Source organism: Lepidothrix coronata, unplaced genomic scaffold, assembly GCF_001604755.1.
Source record: "Lepidothrix coronata isolate B3197 unplaced genomic scaffold, Lepidothrix_coronata-1.0 Scaffold16, whole genome shotgun sequence".
Lineage (NCBI taxonomy): Eukaryota > Metazoa > Chordata > Aves > Passeriformes > Pipridae > Lepidothrix > Lepidothrix coronata.
Genome location: NW_016690196.1, coordinates 4,693,686 through 4,716,012, shown reverse-complemented (window position 1 = coordinate 4,716,012; position 22,327 = coordinate 4,693,686). Strand labels below are relative to the sequence as shown.

Here is a 22,327-nt window from a genome sequence, read left to right as displayed (position 1 = left end):
AAAGACAGTCTTACTGTTGCTCTGTTATTGGCAATCTGTGTAAAACATTGTGGGAACCATCACACCCAGTGCCTGTTTCCTTATATAGCGTTGCTACCTCTTTTCAGTGTTCAAGTAGAAGTCTCTTCTGTGGCTCTGACAGCTCCAACTTTGCTGGTAGAATCTGATGTGGAGCAGTATAATGCTAATAACACCTCTTTCTTTCATTAAAGGAAAAGGCAAAGTCATAAAATTCAAGTACTCTTAATTCTGACTTTCTTAATTTTCACATTGACTGTCTAATATTGATTCAGTTTACTTGTCTACGTGTATTAAAAACAGCATAAGTTAAAGACTGTAAACTCTCCTTTCTGTAGGTCTTTTGGAGACAGTAACTTCAGTTCTTCTTCATCCCAGCATGGCCGCTCGCCTTGCTGCTGCGTGGTGCTTGCGGTGTGTAGCCGTGGCACTGCCTTTTCAGTTGACTCCGTTTTTAGACAGATGTGCAGAAAGACTCAACAATCTGAAGACCTCCCCTGAAGCTGTTAGTGGCTACAGTTTTGCAATGGCTGCATTGTTAGGTGGTGTGCATCAGTGTCCACTAGGTATTCCTCATGCCAAAGGAAAGGTGAGATAATGAGTGTTTCATCTGTGAGTGTACTAAAAGATACCTTTTTATCTACAAGTAATAACTTTGCAAAATGTGTGGCATGCTAGTGAGTTAAAGCATTATTGAAATTAAACTTGTGCCTAGTGTGAGAGTAGTGGCCAGAGTACATGTTTGTAGTATCTCAGTTGCAATATTTAACAGCTGTTTTCCTCTCTCTTTTTTGAATTTGCTGAAGAGAAATTGAAATATTGGAAAATCTCTGAAATAACTGTTGATGAGAATATTTCTAACTGTATTGTCATATGAAAAGCACTAATCATCTGCATGAAATGTAATGTGCATTCATTCTTTTTCCAAGGTCAACTTAAATGATTTGAGAACATCTTTATATATAGCCTATAAGAGTGAACAAGTAGCAGTAGCTTGCAGTGGTTTCATTTATATTTTTAAATCTCAAGTGTTTTGTCATTGGTGCAGATGGTGGTCAGTATTGCTGAGGATCTGTTACGAACTGCTGCGCAAAACAGCAGGCTCTCCTTGCAGCGGACTCAAGCTGGATGGCTTTTACTTGGAGCACTCATGACTTTAGGTTTGTAAAAATGGTCTGCTTTTTCTTTTATTTAAAGCTTGTCTAACATTTCTGATTATCCACTCTGGCAAATGGTCTATACACATAATTGGTTCAGTATCTAGCACAAGAGTATTTATACAGGAGAAACAGTGTTCGTACACTTATTTCAGTAGTATTGTTATGCTGGGGAGAGATGAAGTGTTAGAGTTTATGTAAGCTGAAGGATAGTAGAAGGTGCCATACCTAAAAAAAAAAAAAAAAAAAATCTGTTTTTAGAAACCCAGCCTTTAGTCATTCTAAGAAAGGGCAAAATTGCCCATAGTCTTCCTTCCTTAATACTGTGGTGCAGAAGAAATGGACCGTAAGTAAATGCAATGAGCATTCCAACAAGTTGCATGTGTACCTCTAGATAGGCAACAGTACTGATTCAAAGTGTTGTCAGTTTAAAAGCCCTTCAGTTTTTTAAAAGACCCAGCCTCACATTCATATCTGGCATAACAGAAGTATCAGAAGCTGTGTTTTGAGAGGTTGCAAGTGTACTCTTGAATTTTGCGGTGGTACTGTTTTTTCTTTTTTGAGTTTTATTATACTGGAAAATATGATAAAGTTTTGATGCGTTCTGCAGTATTTTGATCTCTCAGAAAATACCATTTTATGTTTAATCTCATTTCTCTAAATTGTCTCTTTTTTGCCAGTTTATTGTCGTGTTTTTCTAACAGTGTATCCCTATTTTGGTTATCTTTCTCTAACGTATTTTTAATGTACTTGCATTAGACCTTTTTCAGAAGCTTAGAAAAAAATTTGACTGTTAAAGTAATTTAGATAATCAGTAACTATCAGTTATTTTTATATTCGTTTTTTGGACAAGTTATGGTAGGTTAAAGAACTTGCCTTCAAAATAGTAACATAAAAAAATATGAAGTCAAAAAGATAGTAAAAAGACAGTTGGCAGTGGTTCCATAGGACATGGTAGTGTATAGAATAGCCTATTTCCTATATTTTTGGTACTGATATCAAGAAGCAGACTTAATGTATAATAGTTGTTTGCCACTTTTAACCTAGAAATGAGAAAGAATTTAGTTTGGTTTTTGTTGTTCAAATGGGGAGAAAAGGAGAAGTGAAATAAGACAAAAACAGCTCAAAGAGCAAAAGCCTTCATAGCAGATTTTTCGCACTCAGTTAAATACATGTTTTTATTATACTGTCACTTTATTTTTTTTGCATAGGTCCTTCTGTTGTTCGGTATCATCTGCCTAAGATGTTGCTGCTATGGCGAAATGTGTTTCCACGTTCTCTGAAGGAGCTGGAAGCAGAGAAGGCGAGAGGAGATTCTTTTACCTGGCAAGTAACGTTGGAAGGCCGTGCTGGAGCTCTGTGTGGTAAGAATTTCAGACTTTGAGATTACACCTGTACAGTAAACCAAAACGTGATCCCAAGTATTGTAGAGAGAACTCTCATAACTTTCCTGCTTTCTTTGAAAATGAGTAAAATGTGTCAGACTTTCATCAATGTGACCTGGTTTTGGCATACAGTTTTTGGAGGATATCATACAGTCTTTGAATAAACATTTTTAATTGTTGCTTTTTTGATATTCTCCTAGGATCTGTATCTTGCTTATGTTTTATATTTGTTTGTTTCAGTGAAAGTTTAATTTAAACCTTTTTGTTATTAGCTATGAGAAGTTTTGTTGCTCACTGTCCTGAGCTGCTTACTGAGGATGTGATCAGGAAACTGATGACACCCATAGAATGTGCCATGACAATGATGTCGCAGTAAGTAGGCAGTTTTTGCTCTTTATTCACTTTTGTCTTTTCTTGAAATACTACAACTAATTTGTTTTAATTCATGTTCTGACATATTACTGCGCTGTTGCTGCACATCCATTTTGAAGAAAAACTTTTATTCTTGTGTTTGTGGTCTTTAGCTTTGTAGAATTATTACTGCTGAAGGGCCTACAGTGGTAACTTTGGTAACTGTGCTTTGATTTCCAGTTCAGTGAGCTTTTGAATTCATGGTTTGCTTATCCCTATGCAAGAAATGACAAAACTAAGATACTGGTATACTAGGTGTTATTAAAAAAGCTCTTCTCTTATAAATTGAACTAATGAAAAGACTTTCAGCATTTTACAGAATAAAAATAAAACATAGTCTTGACTTGGTTTTGTGGTTTGGTGTCTGTCCCTTTCCTCTGCCCCACCCCTAAATAAAATAGAGCTTTCTTCTGAGGAGGTGCATTTCACTGATTTAGGGCAGCGTGTGTTGTGGTTTTGTTGTTTTGGTATTTTTGTTTCTTTTAAAAGTCTTCTCTGTACAATTACTTCTGAAAATGTACTGATAATTGAGTGATGTCCAGGGTAGTTCTCTGAACACTTTTTTCTTGCCTTGGCTAGAGATATATCTTGTGAAAAGAAATTTGAAAATACTCTTTTCAGTAACTACAGCATTTCTGGTTGTCTCTTTTTCTTTTTTAATTCTGTAGCATTCCATCAGTAATTAAAGCCCATGGAGCTCATCTCAAAGCTAGTGCAGCTATGGTTCGTTTAAGACTTTATGATATATTGGCTTTATTGCCTCCAAAGACATATGAAGGTACATACATTTTTAACAATTTTTAATAAAGTAAAAATTCTGCTTGCTCCTTGTGATGTATTTTTGGTGTTTACCTTTGAAGCAAATACAAGATTGAAAATAGGATTCTAGGAATCTCCAAGAATCTTGTACTATATTCCTCATCTTCTATATGTCATCTTGACAGTATAACTACAAAGAATGAATATTGCTAAACATTCGTAGAGTAGCACAGTATAAAAGTTATGGTCTTGTTTATAGGATTGGGAGATATGAAGATTATGTTCTGAGATCCAAAAATGGTGGTTTAAGTCATTGTTACTTAAAAGATGGAGAACATTATTTCATGTTTTCTTAGTATACTGAAAAGACAGATGTGACAATGAAGGTTTAGTTTTGGTTTCAGTGTTGCTTTTTTGTTTGTGTTTTTGTTTTTGTTTGAGCTGGTTTTTTGTTTGTTTGTTTGTTTTTACATGATTTACTGTATTAGACAGATCTACTATTATTAAATTACCAGGCACTGTCACAGGGTCTGACAGATTAGCTTTTTGGTTTTTGTTTCTTTTTGTTATTTCATTAAATTTACCTGAGCATGTGGAAGAGCAAATTTTTTCAAAATCTGGACTATTGTCCTGGAAGGAATGACCCAATCTGTTGTTTAGAACAGGACACCATCCTTAGTAATGTCCTCTAGTGGACCCTGCTTGAGCAGGGAGTTGGGACTAGATGACTCCCAATGGTTCTCAACCTTATCCATTCTTTGGGTATTTGGGAACCCATGATTTGGGAATTGAGAGCCTAGGGTTCTGTTTGAAGCCTTGCTCTCAACTCTAGTCTTGTCAGGTTTACTTCTCTGTTCTCTACGTCTAAAATCGAAGTAATGGTACATATGTAACTTTTGATCAATAGCTGGAATGTTTTGGCTAAGAAGCAGCAATGATTCTTTTTAATATTTATCTTTTTAGGATCATTTAATGCGCTGCTTCGAGAGTTGGTAGCAGAATTTACTTTGACAGACAACTCTGCTAATACAACCACATCACTCTTAAGGTCTCTTTGTCATTATGATGATAGTGTTTTGCTTGGCTCTTGGCTGCAGGAAACGGATCATAAGTCAATTGAAGATCAGGTAATAAAAAACTGGAATAATGAATTATCTGCCCTCTCTGTGTGATGTGTGTATGGGGAAGCCTTTTAAAACTGAAGCTTCATGCCTTGTTTTTAGTCTTATTTCAGAGCTTTGTTAGGTATAAGTTCTTCCATCTACAGGGTACTGTTTTGATTAAAAACTACCTGCAACTGAGATATAAATTGCATAATGCTACTCACAGGGTTGTGCTTAGTGAATTAGCCTAATTTCTTAAAAAAACCCCAACCCAACATTCCCGGTTTATCCCTCAATCTTCCTAGTCTAGCAGTTGTTCTCATATATATATGTTTTTTTTCTGAACCAGGAGAAATGTAGGTTCCACTTAACATGTTTTATAATGAAATTGCTGTCAGAATATCAATATCGCAAATGGTGTTACAACAAAACAAGATTTAACTGGTTTTATAGGTGTAGTATGAAATCTTGTGTTTCATTTGGAAATGTTGACACGATGTTGTTGGCTGAAAATGTCTCTTCTGCAACAGCCCATCTAATAATGGAAAGGTTTCTGAGAAGGCTTGATGCAGCAGATCCAAAAGCTAAGACTGATACCAAACGTGAGAAACTAAAGGGAAGCTGTTTCTGAGGCACGAGCAGCATGTCAAAGCAGAAAAAGTTTTTATAAACTTCCTTTGTTTGTTGTGGTGGACATAGTAGACTTCCAGTGCAGTCTTCAATCCACAGAGGTTTCTGGGATGCTCATTCCCCTCATTTTTTTTTTTTTGTTAACCTCTTGCCTGTAAAACCATGACACTGTTGGTAAGTGAAGATCTGTAGTGTGTCACAGGATTCTGGCACTGTGCAATTGCAGCCCAGAAACTCAAGTAAATCCTGGACTGCATCAAAAGCAGCATGGCCACCAGGTTCAAGAAGGTGTTTCTGCCCCTCTACTCTGCTCGGATGCAACCCCACCTGGAGAACTGTGTACAGTTCTGGTGTCCCCAACACAAGAAGGACATGGAGCAAGTGCATAGGAAGGCCATGAAGTCCCTACCAAGACAGTCTGAGGAACTTGGCTATGTTCAGCCTGGAGAAGAGAAGGTTGTTGGGAGGCCTTGTAGCAACCTTCCGGTATCTGAAGGGGGCCTGCAGGGGAGCTGGAGTTCATCAGGAACTGTAGTGATAGGACAGGGAGTAATGGGTACAAATTGAAAGAGAGGAAATTAGGTTACGTATTAGGAAGAACTTCTTTACTCTTAGGGTGGTGAGACACTGGGACAGGTTGTCCAGGGAGGTTGTGGATGCCCCAGCCCTGTCAGTGTTTGAAGCCAGGTTGGATAAGGCCTTGAGCAACCTGATCTAGTGGAGGGTGTCCCTGCCTATGGCAGAGAGGACTGGGAGTAGATGATCTTTACGGTTCATTCCAACCCCTTAACATTCTATAATTCTATGATTTTCTTCTGCTTGATCACATTTTGTTTTAGTGATACAGAGGTCTCAACAAATGTTTGCTATTGTTTTCTGAGCCTTTAAGAAGAATATAGACTTACTGGATTCAAATTTGGTTTCGTGATTAAATAATTGACAGGAATATAAAATTTTCTTCAGAGAAAATAGATAATTGTTTAATTGTGTTTCCTGAAGGAATGATGGTTAGAAAGTATTTTCTTGAGGATAGGAGCATTAGTAGTTTTAGTACTGTTTCTACTGTTTTCTACTGTTTCTACATCATAGCCAAAACTGATCATTTAATATACGGTATTGTATATTATTGTATATATGAATGACATTTTTTATGAAATGCTACTTCATAATCAGTGATTCAGAAGCTACTATTAGTACCAGAATTAATCTGCTTTTCTCTATTTTCCACCTCTCACTACCAGGAGTGATAGTTTTTGTATTTATCTAGCTGCTAACTGCTTTGACCCTTCAGGATTCAGCTGACCCTGTAAATATTGCTGTGTTTGCATGGGGGCACTGCAGTTGCATTCAGGTGTTTGTAAGCTGTTTTGTTGTTCTAAGCTATTGCATATGTGTTTTGTTTATCTCTAGTTCCAGGTTTTATGTGCAAAGGTATATTCAGAGGTATTCATGTTATGTGGCATTTTGCAGCTTCAGCCAAACAGTGCATCTGGAAGTGGTGCTCTGGAACATGATCCCTCTTCTATTTATTTGCGCATCCCTGCTGGTGAAGCTGTACCTGGTCCCCTTCCTTTAGGAGTATCTGTCATCGATGCATCTGTGGCTCTCTTTGGCGTGGTTTTTCCTCATGTGTCCTACAAACACAGGTCAGTTTACATCAGTGTTAATTTTCAGAACCTAGTGTCTTACTCTCTGGATGCTATTATGTTAGTGTTTTTTTTGGTTTGTTTGTATTTTTTCCCCCTGAAATAAGAATTGACTGTGGTATCAACTGCCTTTAAATTCATAGTTTACTATTTGGTGTCCATTGTGTCTCAGGATTCCAGAATATGTCTACTCAGTTTAGAAATAAGGTAATTTCCTCAGTTTTATCACTTTTGAAGATTAATGTTCAGAGGTGGAGACTAGATTCTTCTCTTTTCATACTGCATTTAACAGTAGTAATATCTCTGCAATCAAAATTTCCTACAAAAGTACCATTGCAATTAACTTCAGCCTTAAAAACAGCAATGACATGCATTGAATTTCATTCGACTTCCACTACTGAGACATTTGATTTATACTCAGCAGATAATTGTATGCATGATGAAAAGGAGGAAATGGAATTCACCTTATTTTCTTTGTGTTCTACATTACCTCTACAGAATTATGAGTTGTCAGGACTACTTTTGTCATTCAGTTTAGCTAATTTGTCACTGAGCGCACAGTGGAAGCAGCTCTAAGATGCATTTCAAAGTAAAATCATCCTTCAGTACAATCCTGATGGCAACAGTTTTTTCCTAGCAGTCAATCTCATTTTGCAGCGAGGGCAGGATAGACTTGGGGCCAGCTTGCATTAATTGAGCTTGATCTTTATCTATTGTTAACTATGAAAAGATTTAGCTGCAAAAGAGCTGAGTAATTAAGAACTCAGATTATTCATTACATTCTTGTTGTTGATATCTTCTAAGGAACACTCCTCCTCCCAGTATGTTTTCTGGGTGGAAGTGGAGGGAGGAATGGAGTTTAAACAGGAAAAACAATAGGAACAATAAAATGAATATGGAGGGTAACACTATTTTAAATGGTAGTGGAAAGGCAACATTTTTCCTCTTTGGTTTCTAGTTATACAGCCAAATGCGCCTGAGGACTTACATCTTCTTGGTGGTATTTTATTCAAAAGGAAATGAAAAAATTTGTGGATGAACTAAAAGAACCAGCAAAGGGATGTTCAGAATAACTCTACTCTTTCTGCCTGTAGCAAATACCTTCTGCAGCCCTTGAAGCATAAATTCTGTGACTGAACTTGAAAGGTCCTTTTGTTGTGTGTGTTTTTTTATCAGCTGTGTTTTAGTTTGTATTTTGAAAGGCTATCACTTCAATTATGTTCTTTCCTTTGTTTTAGATTACAGATGTTGGATCACTTTGCTGAATGTGTCAAGCAGGCTAAAGGTGTTCGCCAGCAAGCTGTACAGCTTAATATCTTTACAGCTGTTCTTAGTGCCTTAAAGGTAAAACTTGTAAGCTTGTAATGGAAGCCAAAGTTCATCAGTTTGTATTCAATACAAAGAGCCATTAGAAGAACCATTGCTAAAGTTACCACTCAAACATTCAAAAGTTTGAAAATACTAAAATTGCATTTTTTTCCCAGATATTAGTATGAGCTCTCGTCTGCGTGTATCAGCACAGAGGAGAAATGAGGCTCATGTAGTCAGCATTCAGCGTTCTCTAGTATTCAGACTTTCTTTTTTAACACTTTTTCTTTTAATTATCAATCCTGTAGTTTTATTTGCACTGGACTCATAGAGTTAAGTACTTTGTCATATATATTCAAAAACCCCCTCAGTATTGTGCAGATGAGGCTTGTGGAAACAAAAACGCAAATATAATTGGGTTTACAGTTTGGTTGCTGAATTCTATTGCACTGAATTCTAGATGGTTATGTGCAGTCCCACTGACTTCAGCTACAGCTCTGTGCTCTTTAGCTACAGTTGGAAATGCAGCCTCACACTACCAAGTCAGGAAGCTAGACAGCAAGCACAAATAATGCCTGCCTCGTTTAAGCTGATTGTTGCTGAAGCCTCATGTCTTTGGTTGATTGGCAAAATACATTGGCAAAACAACACCTCACTTCTTGCATTGTTCTTAGAAATGTGAACTATGTTGCTACAAGTTGAAAAGTAGATTCTGGGGCAGATTTCTGGAATCTCCCATGCCATGCCAAATGGTCAAAGAATTGTCAAAATTGAGCTGAAATAAGGATTTCAGATCAGAAAATGACAATCTATGGTAAAGCCTTTGACTTTTTCCTCTATAATACATGCAGTATTTTTACTTTACATGTGTTGAATTATTTTTCCCAGACTAAAATACTTCTTGAAAGTTGTGAAAGGTGATGTAGCTATTAATGAAATATGGAAACCAAAGAAGCTGCAGAAGCAGTGTTTAGTGTTATTGTTCTGTACAGTGTTCATTTAAGAGGCTGTATAAGCGTTTGTAAAGATGTGATTATTAAGAAAAAAATATTTTCATGTACCTAAAATGTCTTCAGTGTAAGTGATTCTTGCAGAAACATAACTGAGCTGTGGTTTTCCTGTCTGACAGAAAGATGTTACTGTTAGATTTTTAAAGCTTCTCTTTTTTTCTGAGGTGTCCTGTGTAAAGCTAGATCAGATTCAGTAGGACTAGGGTACGCTATAATGCATTTGATAAAAAAGGTTGGTGCAACACATCTTCCTGTGTGTGAAATAGGTAGAGTGTTGGCAAACATAAGATCCAGGATGCTGTTGATATTGAGTTTTAGATGTTTTCAACCAATATATTTTAGGATGAACTACCACAAATTATAACCAAAGCAAAAGGGTACAATTTTTAATTGAAGGTCTCAAATATATCTTCCCTTTCTCCCCTACATCGAATGTTGTTATTTGTTTTTTTTTTTCTTGTAGGGTTTAGCTGAGAATAAAAGCACCTTAGGACCAGAAGAAGTCCGCAAATCTGCTCTGACGCTTGTAATGGGTGCCCTTGATAATCCTAACCCTATTTTGAGATGTGCAGCAGGCGAAGCTCTTGGCAGAATGGCTCAAGTGGTTGGAGAAGCCTCTTTCATTGCTAGAATGGCTCAGTACAGTTTTGATAAGTAAGTTGATTCTAATTCAGAAAAGGAAATAAGATTATAATTTAATATAGTTTGGAAGATTCCTCTTCTAAATTACATATTGATTATTCTCTTCATGGTTGATTGCTATGGTTATGTAGATCTAACAAACCTTCAAACAGATTCTTCTCTTTTCGATTTATTTTATGTGAGGAATAAAAGCTGAGTTGTTAAACACACAGAATGTGAAATGATACCAGAGAATAGCTTTTGATGAGTCACTTGAAGGTTATGAAGCTGTTTCAGGTAGATAAACACAGCTTACATTAAGTACGTCTGAAATATGAGTTGTATGATAGTGGTTGTGTTTCATTAAAACATCCTCTTTACACATCGATTTAACTTATGTACTGGCCCATATTTTTTTCGTATTCTGTTGTTTATCTTGGGCCTTTAGAAAGATGTCTGGTAGAAATAATGAGACAATATGTTTCCCAATTTTGTGCTTAAATTTAAGGCATCAGCCTATTTGTGAAAGAGAATGCAACTGCCTCAAGGCTGCAGCCCATGTTTTTGGCTGGTCAGGCTGCATGCACATACCCTCACTCCAGCTCTCCTACCTCTGGGCAACTCAATTTTTCTCCTCCTTTTATTTTGTAATAAAGTACATCATGCTTACTGTCTTCCCTTGAATTTCTATTGCTGGGACTATTTTCTTGGTTTCTTATCTAGAGTAAAGTTGTTAATGATTGTCATTCTGTTGACACTGTCAAGTAATTTTTGTATGTTTGAGATGTGCATTTGCTTTGTTGTTCACTGATGACTAAGAGCATGCATGTATCTAATATACAGACAACCAGGGGAAAAAAAATCCTTCTTTGTCCTAATTAGGAAATCCTTTTATCTCTCTTCCCCACCCACTGAAAAGGTTTTTAATTACTGAGTTATGTATGTGACATGCATTCAGAAGCAGAAGTATTGTGGAAAATACTCAATAAGTCACTGCTTCATACAACTAGATCATTCAAAATGCTATATGTTCTGTTTCAGTTTCATTAATAAAAGGCTCGGTATTTAAAAAAAATAAAAATGATTTATTGGAAACGTCATAGAAATCAGCTGTAGAAGAAAACAGCTATATTAAAACCTATACTTTGTAGTGGAAGATGTAGCTGTGGATTTCTTTGTCATTTATCAGTATGTGTTGTCATTTTTCTATTTTTGATTCCTTTTCATTCTTGATTCCGTTTTCATTGCAGTGGTTTAGCAATGACTTTTCTGATTATTAAATTAGTCTGCTGGGAAACACTGGTAAACTCTCAATTCTTTTTCTATATCCTTCCAAAACTCTTCTTCATCCAAAATGTCAAGTTCTGACCAGAAAGAAAGAAAAAAGCTATTAAAATAGCTTTTTTTTTTCACTTGTCTTTTATTTAATCTGGGTTAATAGCAATGTAGATCAAGTATATTGTTTTTGCTTTTGTTGTTAAAGCTTCTCTAGCTCTTCTAGGGTGGCCTGCAAAATTCTGTTAGTTTTTTGCACTCTTATGGTACTTCAAAGGTTCTTTGTAACAAACCTAGTGAATGATATGATTTGCTTTTATTTAACCGTTGATAGGTTAAAATCTGCCCGAGACGTTGTATCAAGAACAGGCCATTCCTTGGCTCTGGGCTGTCTCCATCGGTATGTTGGTGGAATAGGTTCTGGACAGCATCTGAAAACTAGTGTCAGTATTCTCTTGGCTTTGGCACAGGATGGAACCTCTCCTGAAGTCCAGGTAAAAAAAGCAATCACTGCAAAACTATTTTAAAATGTTCAGGATGAAAATTAACAATTAAATTACAGTTCTGTGCTTTAATAGACATTGTGACATGTAAGACGTAGCATGTACCAGGGAGCATGAAGAAAGTGCAACTTTCCTTATAAACTCTTACAGTACAAAATCCCAAAAAGGTAGTGCAATTAAAATATAACCTTATAGCTAGTTAGGGAGGCAGTTGCAAGTGGTCACATTAATTCAGATGGACAAGTGTCTGCTTGTCAGCTGTGCCAGAGTAATGCACTGTGATCATATTCCTAACTGACTTTAATTGTAAAGCAAAATGTGCTAGTTTTATTTTAGCTGCCTAAACAGAAATTTTAATAACTGGCTAATGGTCAACATGTGATCATTTACTGGAGTCTCAGGTGATGAGCAGTAGTTTTCTTTGTCAAGTAATTTCTGTATATGTGATACATATGCAGTATGGCAGTACATCATCTTTGGGAGGTTATATTATGAAAACAGAAATCTGTTGCAAGCTGAACTGCAGTTAGGGGACAGAAGGGGAACTAGCAGTAGCTAAGTCTAAGACAAGCCTAAGTCGAGAAGGAGTTTCTATCTGCTATGGACTATAGACATGTAAAGTCTCAAAAGAGGACAACTTGACTGCTAAAAGTTGCTGGTAGAGTAGAAAGGGGGCTAAACATGCTGTTTAAAGAGTAATGTTTTTGGAGTTGCTGAATATGTATAGACACTATAGGGTTCAGAATGCTTCTAAAGTGAAAATACTGGAAAACTGAGAGAAAATGCTGTCTTATCTCTCAAGAGAAATAGGAGAGGTCAGTGTCTCGGTCTGTCTTTTAAGACTTCCATTAAGTGTCTGTGGCTGCTGCTGTAAAAAGAAGAGAGGGCTAGAAGGACCGCTACATGTGTCTTTATGGTAAGAAGTTGAATTTTAGAGAGAAAAGTGCTGATTTGTTTTTTTCGCCAGCAGAGAAAAAAAGCACTAAAAGAATTACTTCAGAAGGAAAAAAAAAGAAAAAAGAAACCTATTTTGAGTAAAAGCAAGTGTTTTGTCTGTAACTATTGTACGTCAAAGGTTATTGTGTAATTGCATAATATAATAGGTAACTTCTTGTCATTCTTTTCACAAGTTACTGCAAGGAAATGATTATCTGGAATAGTGACTATTAAGCTTTAGCAGCAGGAAGTTTTGTACCACCCACGAGTAGGGGCACTTTATACCCACAAATTGAGAAGCTGAAGCCTCCACTAACTGTACGGAATCATACTTCACCTTGGTTTAAACTATTAGAGTACCTTCTTATTTCTTTCAGAGCAATCAAAAAGAAATCAAAGTAACAAAGCTTATCACTTGGGAAAACAAGCCTAGTTTTGCTTGAAGATAATGTTTTTTAAAAAAAATCTATAAATACAATTTAAAGTCTTGAATTTCCCTAGTTTACTTAAGGTAACAGTAAGTGCAGTTTGCATATCTAACTAACTTCATATATGAGTAGGTAACTCATATAATATAATTGTGCACCATTCATTTAAAAACAAAATGGAAAGGTTATTGTTTTATGAACAAAAAAAGGAAGTAAAATATAAAGTGGAAGTCCTGGTGGAACTTTCATATCTACCTTATTTTCTGTTGAGAATACAGCACTAGGCCGGTGGGAAAAGCTAAGCTTTTAAACCTCATCCCTCACTAGATCAGTGTGGATATACAGAAACGGTATGGAAATATGAGTAATGGAAATTTACAGGAATGGAAGGATAAACTGTAATGTACTACCATGGGGTTAGGACTGTAGAAGTAGTTACATGATTGCTAGTGCTAATGGTCTTTGGATTGCATTAGAGACAATTGAAAAGGAGCGGTTTTAAAAGCAGGTTTTCAAGCTTATTCCTGAGGGTCTAGCTTTTTAATAGTAATATTCTTTTATCATAGTCTTTTCATGTATTTATTGTAAGAAAATTGTAAAATAAGATCATTTAGTAGGAGCTGGGGAGAGATAGCTAATGTTTTCAGGTCTGTCAGTGGAATTTTTTTCCTGTGAAATGTCAATGCAAAGGACTGTCCTCTTGCACACTTCTTGCTTTGGCAATTGCAATGAATTACTTTGCTCTTTTATGTACTCATCTTGCAACTGAAATGGGCCGATCTTTCACCATTTTTTTCCTCATGCTGTAGTACACTAACTGAACAGCCCTGCTTTCTTCTCTTGCAGCCTCTAATAAGAAAATTAGAAAATGCTTGTAAGCCTTTCAACTTGTCATGAAAATCAGTTCCTACTGGACTGTAAAAGGCACTCCCCACTAAGGACTTTCTAAGCTGCCCGTTTCAGACGCTGCATCCAGTTTTACAGTAGAATGATTCTCTCTTTTTCCTGCCTTGAGTCACTTCTCTTTTTTCCTTTTTGTTTTAAGTAGATATGTTGTCTGTGTTTGTATTTTTCTTCCTGAAAGTGCTTAAAAATATTTTTTCTCAAATTCTCCATCATCTTATCTCCACTATCCTCAGAACTGCTGATAACCAAAGAGTATGTTAGAGATGTTTAAGCTCTCAGGTGATTGCTTGAGCTCCTGAGACTTTTGAAACACTTCTGGAGTCAGAGTAGGTAACTAGACATGTTTAACAGTGGATGTATGGAGCTAGGCTCCATCTGCATATAAAACTAATTTCCTAAATGCATTACTAAAACAATATTCCTTTGTGTTTTTGATAGACCTGGTCTCTCCATTCACTTGCCTTGATAGTAGATTCTAGTGGACCGATGTACCGTGGGTATGTGGAGCCAACGCTTTCTCTGGTTCTTACTCTGCTCTTAACTGTCCCACCATCGCATACAGAAGTACATCAGTGCCTAGGCCGATGTCTTGGAGCTATAATAACTACTGTTGGGCCTGAGCTGCAAGGTTAGTGGGAATTTGAAGAGAGAACAATAAATCTACCTTGTTTAAAGATGATATTGTAATCTTAAATGGAAGAATACAAGTTTTTGTTACTTGCAGATGGTGGCAGGTGATGTTGACTAATTTGGTTACAGTCCTGCAAGCAACCTCACTTTTGATGCTACTTATAACTGCTTGGGGCTTTTTTGACTGCAGTTAGAGATTTATATAAAAAAGTTGAAGTGATGTATGGTGTTCTGGCTAATGGCAAATTTACTTGGTAGGTAAGCAATGAAACCCTTGCTTTTGTTGTGTATGTTTTTGTTGTGTAGTTGGAGGATAAGGCAAGGTTTTTCCTCTGCTTTTTTAACACATAATTATTTTATTTTTAAATAATGGCGAGAGCTTAAGTTTGAAATAATTGATAATATTTTGAACTGTAGCTCATTTCCATTCATTCTTGATATCTTTACATCACTGTACCTTACTGTAGAGATCAAGATCTTGTCATGCCAAACACTGTGTCTGAAATTCTGTGCCTCAGGTGTTAAAAACACAGATTTGTAACTTTTTCTAACTGGGATTTTTAGGAATATTTATGGGATAGTCTTTGATGCATTGCCAGAGAGCCAACTACTAGTGAAATTTTAACTCTAAATAACTGGACTTAAGTTTCTAGTTATGAAATATTTCTAGATGGTTTAATTGAACTTATGTTTTTTGTATGTTAATTAAAATTGCCTGCATACATATATGCTCGCTTGAGAGTTACTTGATATTTTAGGAAATAGTTCAGTGCATGAAATGTTGCTCATATATATAGAAGGAAAGAGACTTTTAGAATCTAAATTCAGATAATGTTTTGATCTTCTGGGAGGATAGTCTCAAAATATTTCTGACTGGAGATCATCAATCCAGAATTTCATTTGGACAGGACATGGTTTAACTGAGCTAAAAAAGAGATACTGAAACACTCTGTAGTGTTTCTGATTTTCATGGGAATTCAGAAAAATTGCATGTTAATCTGTCAGCTTTGAAACATTAAAGCTTCTCAAAGGCTTAAAGTCTACAGTTGCCATACAAAAGTTTTGCTGTGTTAAGGATATCATATTACATCATTAGGTAATGGAGCTACAATTTCAACGATCCGTTCTTCCTGTTTGGTGGGATGTGCAATCACACAAGACCATTCAGACTCACTTGTTCAGGCAGCTGCCATATCCTGTCTTCAGCAGCTTCATATGTTTGCACCACGGCATGTCAACCTGTCCAGTCTGGTTCCCAGTCTTTGCGTGAGTACAAAATGCATCCCTTTTGTTCCTCAAAGTTTTATGCATGTGTTTAGCAGAGGATAAGGGGAAGTACTTAGCAAGATGTCAAGGATACCCATATCTAATAAGCATAATGTTACAGACAATGAAGTTCATACATGAATAACTAGTGCTGTTTTGAAACCTTTTCCTGTTTGTTTTCTGCTAAGCAGATGCTATTTTCATTTTCTTTCCTCGTATTCCTTACTTTCAAATTATACTTAGTTTGATAGGGTTTCCTCTGAGTTGTCTGGTGCATTTCTTCATACTGCAAATATGTAGGCAAGGTCTGCCTTCCCTGCCGCATTAGCAAACTTTTCAGATTCGCTTTTAAATGGAATTAATGCCAGGTATTAAAATTAAACTGTACAGTTCTACACTCTAGTTTTAATTTCTTCTTCCTGCATTGCCTTCATAACTTCTAGTTACTTGTTTTGTAACTTGAAACAGGGAATACTCTTTACATTAATTAAATCTCCCAAATGTACTGTGCTTTAGTTCCATTAAAACAACCTCAGTGTGATGTTTAGAAATTCTTTAAAGTCTACTTGTTTTTTCAGGAGTAAAATCTTGTATATTCCTATGTTGAATATAGATTTACTGTTAAAATGCTTTATAAACTATACAATCCTTTCATTTAGGAAAGCATTTTCCATCCACATAGTAACTTAATACCAAGAAAGCAAACGTGTGTTTGGTTTATTAAAAACAAATTATCCCAAGATAAATAAAGAATCAGAGTTTTTTAAAGAGCACTCTTCATCTCTTTCACTGTGGAAAAACATACACTTCTCTGTGCAGCTACTTCCTCTCAGAAAAATAGAGACCATGCACATTTCTTCCAAAAGAAAAATATTTGCTTGCACTTGAGGTGATTCAAAGGAATTAAAAGCCAGTGTTGGTTAGCTAAGAAATCTGATGCTGTCTTACTGAGAGGCTTCTAAGAACTTACTGCTGTAAGATTCTGTTACAAATTTGAAATGGAAGTTTTTATGATAGCTGTCATGTGTGGTGCACCAGATGATGGATTTTTGTTTAAAAGAATATGATTTACAGCTATAGGAGACTATGAGGCATAGTACTACTAGAGTATAGCAGATTGGAAATGGTAATTAACCTAAATTGCACTGCACAGTAGTTCCAATATTTAAGCTTTTATCTCTTTTAGCCAGGTAAAGCTCTATGTATGTCAGCTTTATTTTCATATTTGTATATTATAAAAAGTGCTTACTTCTGAACTTCCAGGACCTGGTACCCAGCAGCTCACACTTGGGCATAAAACTGAAAAGTAGAATGATTTTAGTCCTTAGCAGCATCGATTTATTGATACTGGTGCAGCAGTTCACTCATCTGTAATGGTTCTGATTTTTAGGTTCATTTGTGCAGCTCTCACTTGCTGCTTCGCCGGGCTGCAGTTGCGTGTTTACGACAGCTTGCTCAGAGGGAAGCATCAGAAGTATGTGAATATGCCATGAGCTTAGCAAAAAACACTGGAGACAAAGAAAACAGCGGCATCAGTACGTATTTCTTACACGTGACCTTTCTGTAACAGCTGAGTGCGCATGTGCACATTGTGTGTGTGCCTTTAGAAAGAGGGGAAAAAAAGCTGAAACACCCGCTTCCCCCCCAAGTGAAGAAAACCCTAAAACTGTCCCTTCCGGCTTCAATACATTCTGGCCACACCCCTGATTACCTCTTGAATTTCATTTAAAATTTAGCTGTTTGTTAAGCTCGGAGTTAAACCTCTCTACCTCATTAAAGCTGGCAATCAAATAGGGAACACAGTATATATACAGTAGAAACATTTTACAGTTTTTCTGGTATTTCAGCTCTTGTTATTTTGAAAATTGACTTAATTGTATGCTGTTTGATCAAGATGTTTTGTTCTGTTATGTTATGTTAGCACCACATCTGCAAAAGTATAGATTTTGCTGGTTGATTCAATTCTTAGATGTATAATTTTATTTTGAAAATAGGAGGCTCAGCACAGTCTTCATTCAAACATAGAATCGTGAGCTTACTCACTAAATCACATCAGTTAAGTCTATCACTGGGAAGATACTTTAGAGTCCAATACTACTAGGTTTTTTTTACAAATGTAGGGGGTATGTACCTTGAAAAAACAGTGAGATATTTTTTTTAACTAGTACTTGGTAGTGTTGTTTCCCTTGCGGATAAAATTAATTGCTGTATTAAAATCTTTCTAGTGTTAATTCAGAAAAAAATCAGTGACATCTTAATGTATCATTGACTGGACTATACACACACAAATACAATATCCAATCCTAGTCTGTTCTTCTGAATTTTAAAACTGAACTACTGATTTCAGAAAAGATTTCTTATTATCATTTTGCAGACATTAATCCTTTTGCACCAGGAGCTGGTTCTCGTCGAGATGCTCATTCCCGGCATCAGGGGGTTAATATAACAGAGACAGGCCTCGAAGGTGTCCTTTTTGGAATGTTGGATCGGGAGACTGATCGGAAGTTGTGCTCAGATATCCACGATACTCTGGGACATATGCTTTCATCGCTGGCAGTAGAAAACCTTTCTCACTGGCTAATGCTTTGTAAGGATGTCCTTGCAGCTTCAAGTGGTAAGTGTTCTGTGTTGTTCACAGAAACGACAATATGTTCTTAGTATTAGCGTGTTCTAGCAATATTGATTTGGAGCTTGTCTTTTATCCTAGTTAAGATATAGGTTATATTGTGTATAGAACGTTGATTACAGTGCATTAAAAATCCCTTAGAAAGAAGAAATCATCAGTGTTAAGTTTCAGAATATTGCTTTTAAGATTAAAACGTAGGCTGCTTAAAGGAGGATTTCCAAGGGAGAAGCAGTGTTTATAACTCTGACATTTCAGTATCTTAGTGAAAGCAGACATTCTTTTTAGCCATTATACATCAAGACTGTACAGAAAGAAGAGTGCTGTATACATTCTGAGTTTTCTTTTATGAGGTTTTATGAGTTACTGATGTGATGATGGATTACCATGGTGATGAAACTTTTGTTTGTGGCTCAGCTTCTCAAGATTTGTTTGCACAGATTTTGTCCTCTGTGACCTTATTCCTGTTTTTCAGCTTGTAGGGTGGTTGTGATGCAGATTCTGCTCGTTTCCCTTGCATTTATACTTGTTTATTGTCATGTGTGAGTTCATCCTGAAGCTGTTTCTAAGTGCTGCCAGCTTTACATTTACTGATGAGTGATGCTACCAACGATTTCTTTCTGTATTGTAGTTACCACATATCTCCCCAGTGAGAAAGACCTCATTTCCCAAGTTTGAAGTTGGCATGTCCTTTTATTATTTCATGTGGGATGGGTCTTAAGGTTTTTAACATGGTTGTCCAATTTCTTATTTATTTATTAGTGGGTGACATAATCTCAGAGAACCATATTTAAATAAATTTCTTTCAGGTGTGCTTTAAGCCAACAACTTCACTTTGCACTCCTTTGATCCAAAATCATGCTTTTTAAGCAGAGATATACAAATCATCTGCATAAGATCCTGCATGCCCTTTCAAAACACTGTTGTTATGAACTGGTATCATCCATGTTTGATTTGCCACAACCTTTTTCTTTGAATGTCTTGGCTCTTCAGTAGTTTTAATTTAGACTTTCTAAGAAGCGTGCCTCAGTTGGGACGGGTTACCCTTGCAATAATTTCTTCTCGTTTTCCTCTAATTATTTCTGGAGTAATTTTTGTCAGTATCTTGGCATTCAGCTAAATTAGGCCTTGTCATAGAGAACTTATGTTCTCGTTTCTGAGTAGCAGAAGTGTATATGTGTGTTTGGTGAGGTGTTTTTTTGTCCCTGTTTGGCTTTTGATTTTTGATGTGATCCCTGAAGCAATTTTATTTTCTGAAATGAAGTTGCAAAGCCACACTTAGAGAAAAGAATTTTTTAATGTTAATTATGTTTTTGGGTGCCATAAACTGCCTACTTGGCTGTGTATCTGTCCCATGACATGGAGCTTTGTAATTTTGTTTCAGTTTAACTGGCACTTTATCTTTTACTCGAAACAGAGGCTGAATAATTCAAAGCTAAGCTGATTCTTGATTCTGAGCCTGATAATCTCCTTACCCTGTTTATTGGCAATTTAATGGGTTAATTTTCAAAGCTGAGAAGTTTAGATATGGGATTCAACTGTAGTTGGTGTCTGTGGCAAATGGATGTTACAGGAATTTATTTCATATTGTTTAAGACAAATAAAGTGTAATATAACCCGGATTAGAGGTGAAAAACATTTCTTTTACTGATATTCCTTTGCTTTTTGACGTGTGTCAAATGTTGTTTTAATGGATGAATTAGTCTGTTCTGAATCTCAGTGTAAGGAAAGACTTGGATTCTTGTCCTTAGGTGTCTTTTATGGATTGTAACAGTGGGATTGTTTTTTTCCCTTTTAATTGTTCTCTGTTGTAGACATGAGCACTGCTGCTCCCTTAGGAGGGAAGGATGAGGAATCAGAGAAGAAAGATGAGATGGATGATGATACAATGTTTACCACCTTGGGTGAAGAGGATAAGTCCAAGCCTTCTGTAGCGCCTCGTTGGGCAACTCGTGTGTTTGCAGCAGACTGTCTGTGCCGAATTATCATGCTGTGTGAGAATGCCAACAAGGCACACTTCGATCTGGCACTGGCTCGTTTAGCCAGACTTAAAAACCCAAAAAGTAATTACAGAACATGCATGTTTTGGTTTTGGTTTTAGTTTTTTATTTTATTTTATTTTTGACACCTCTTTACAGCTTAAGATTACACAATCAAGAAAAAAGTATAAGCACTTATCCTTTCATGGCCAAACCCAAAGGAAATGTCCAGCAAAAGTCAATAAAACTGTAGCCATATAATACTGTAATTTCTGTACCATGAACACAAAGAATGAGGTTTGGTGGAAAATGTAAGTTCTAACAGACTCATGTGCTTAGGGAAAAAAAACGCCTAGATATGTAGACCTTTTCTCAAGTCTGAAACAGAAGCAATAAACTTGTAGCTAAGGGCAAGCTGGGAATGGTTTCACAGTTTAATGTAATGACAGAATGAATTGAATTTAAGAGATTATGTTATCATCTCCAGACTGAAGGGGTGCCAGGAAAGAAGAAAAGAGGACATAAGGCTACATAATTGGCTGTGGAGAGAGAGATGTGGGAGGGAGTTATAAAAAGACATGGACTTTTAAAAGTCCATTCTTTTGGTATCCATGAGAGTGATCCCATGAGCTTGGTTTTCAAGCTCATGTTTCAAACATACTTTTATGAGTTAGAGAATCAAAATTGAGAGGTCATATCTCGCATAGTTGTTTTGTGAAGAAATGGTTTTTGAACAGATAGTGGGAGGCTTCTGTCCTTAAGTTGTCCATGTTGTATTGGTTGTGCTGTTGTAATGATCACTTGTGTTCACAAATGTAGTGCTTGTGAGGACCTTGTGTATATAGGATAAATGCTGTGAGCATGCCAGAGTGCGTGAGATCAATGGATTTTAGTGTCTGTGTCACTGAGCTTAGTGTCTGTTAGGATATGGAGAGTTACCAAGTCTTTGCCTATGTTGGTTTGGTGCAACCTGGTTCCAGCACTGTGCATTGGTTTTGTGAGAATCCAGTTTTTGACTTGATTTGAGTCCACTGTTTGAAGACTAGAAAGGAAGAGTTTGGGCAAAGTTTATTTCGAGATGGTATTGTATTACAGAGAAAATCATGAAATAACTGCTGCTTATAGAATCCTACAGAGGATTGCATATTATAATCATGAGAATTTATATCTCTGAATTTATTTAAAGTGAACTGTGATTTATTTGGTATCATTGTAAAAAGGAAAACTCAGCAAACCTCTACCCCCCAAATTCAGCTTCAAAATACTCAAATTTTACTACTGTCTTTGATGGTCTGAAAAAGTAAGTGCAGACTTCATCACTCTATAGTTTTTATGTGATTTCCAGTCCTTCTTTACTGACATGCCTCTGAAAAGCTTCAGCCACAAAATAATTTTTCTTTTTTTTACCTTGAGACTTGAAAATAGCTTAGACAATTTGTATTTTTTGTTAGTCACACTAGATTTTTAAAGTAGTTTATTTTCATATTGGTTGTACAACATACGGTAATTTCAAATTGAGAGTAAGAAAATAAATAAACTGAATAAATAGAGAAGAATAATCCTTTCAGAAATGTTACTGGGTTAAATATTGTTCTTTACTGCTTGCTTATGGCCTTGGATGTGGTTTTTGGGAGCAGAATTAGAGGCATAGTCGATTTTAAGTTTTTAAGCTTGACATCAGCAGGGGTCACTATAAGCATAGGACTTGAGTAGGAGCAGGAATTGCCTTGAAG

The 22,327-nt window shown here is 36.3% G+C and overlaps 1 protein-coding gene across 1 annotated transcript in view; it reads left to right on the top strand.

The window, feature by feature from the left end:
• Positions 1–22,327, top strand: part of HEATR5B (HEAT repeat containing 5B) — a 52,457-nt gene that overhangs the window by 5,879 nt on the left and 24,251 nt on the right. Inside the window, exons 7-21 of the mRNA XM_017806596.1 lie at positions 357–607; positions 1,067–1,178; positions 2,387–2,539; positions 2,833–2,932; positions 3,640–3,749; positions 4,694–4,857; positions 6,934–7,109; positions 8,348–8,453; positions 9,891–10,081; positions 11,658–11,817; positions 14,535–14,724; positions 15,823–15,992; positions 17,383–17,527; positions 18,367–18,606; positions 20,430–20,678. Of these exons, the coding sequence (XP_017662085.1) occupies positions 357–607; positions 1,067–1,178; positions 2,387–2,539; positions 2,833–2,932; positions 3,640–3,749; positions 4,694–4,857; positions 6,934–7,109; positions 8,348–8,453; positions 9,891–10,081; positions 11,658–11,817; positions 14,535–14,724; positions 15,823–15,992; positions 17,383–17,527; positions 18,367–18,606; positions 20,430–20,678 (2,517 nt within the window). The remainder of the gene's footprint in view (positions 1–356; positions 608–1,066; positions 1,179–2,386; positions 2,540–2,832; positions 2,933–3,639; positions 3,750–4,693; positions 4,858–6,933; positions 7,110–8,347; positions 8,454–9,890; positions 10,082–11,657; positions 11,818–14,534; positions 14,725–15,822; positions 15,993–17,382; positions 17,528–18,366; positions 18,607–20,429; positions 20,679–22,327) is intronic.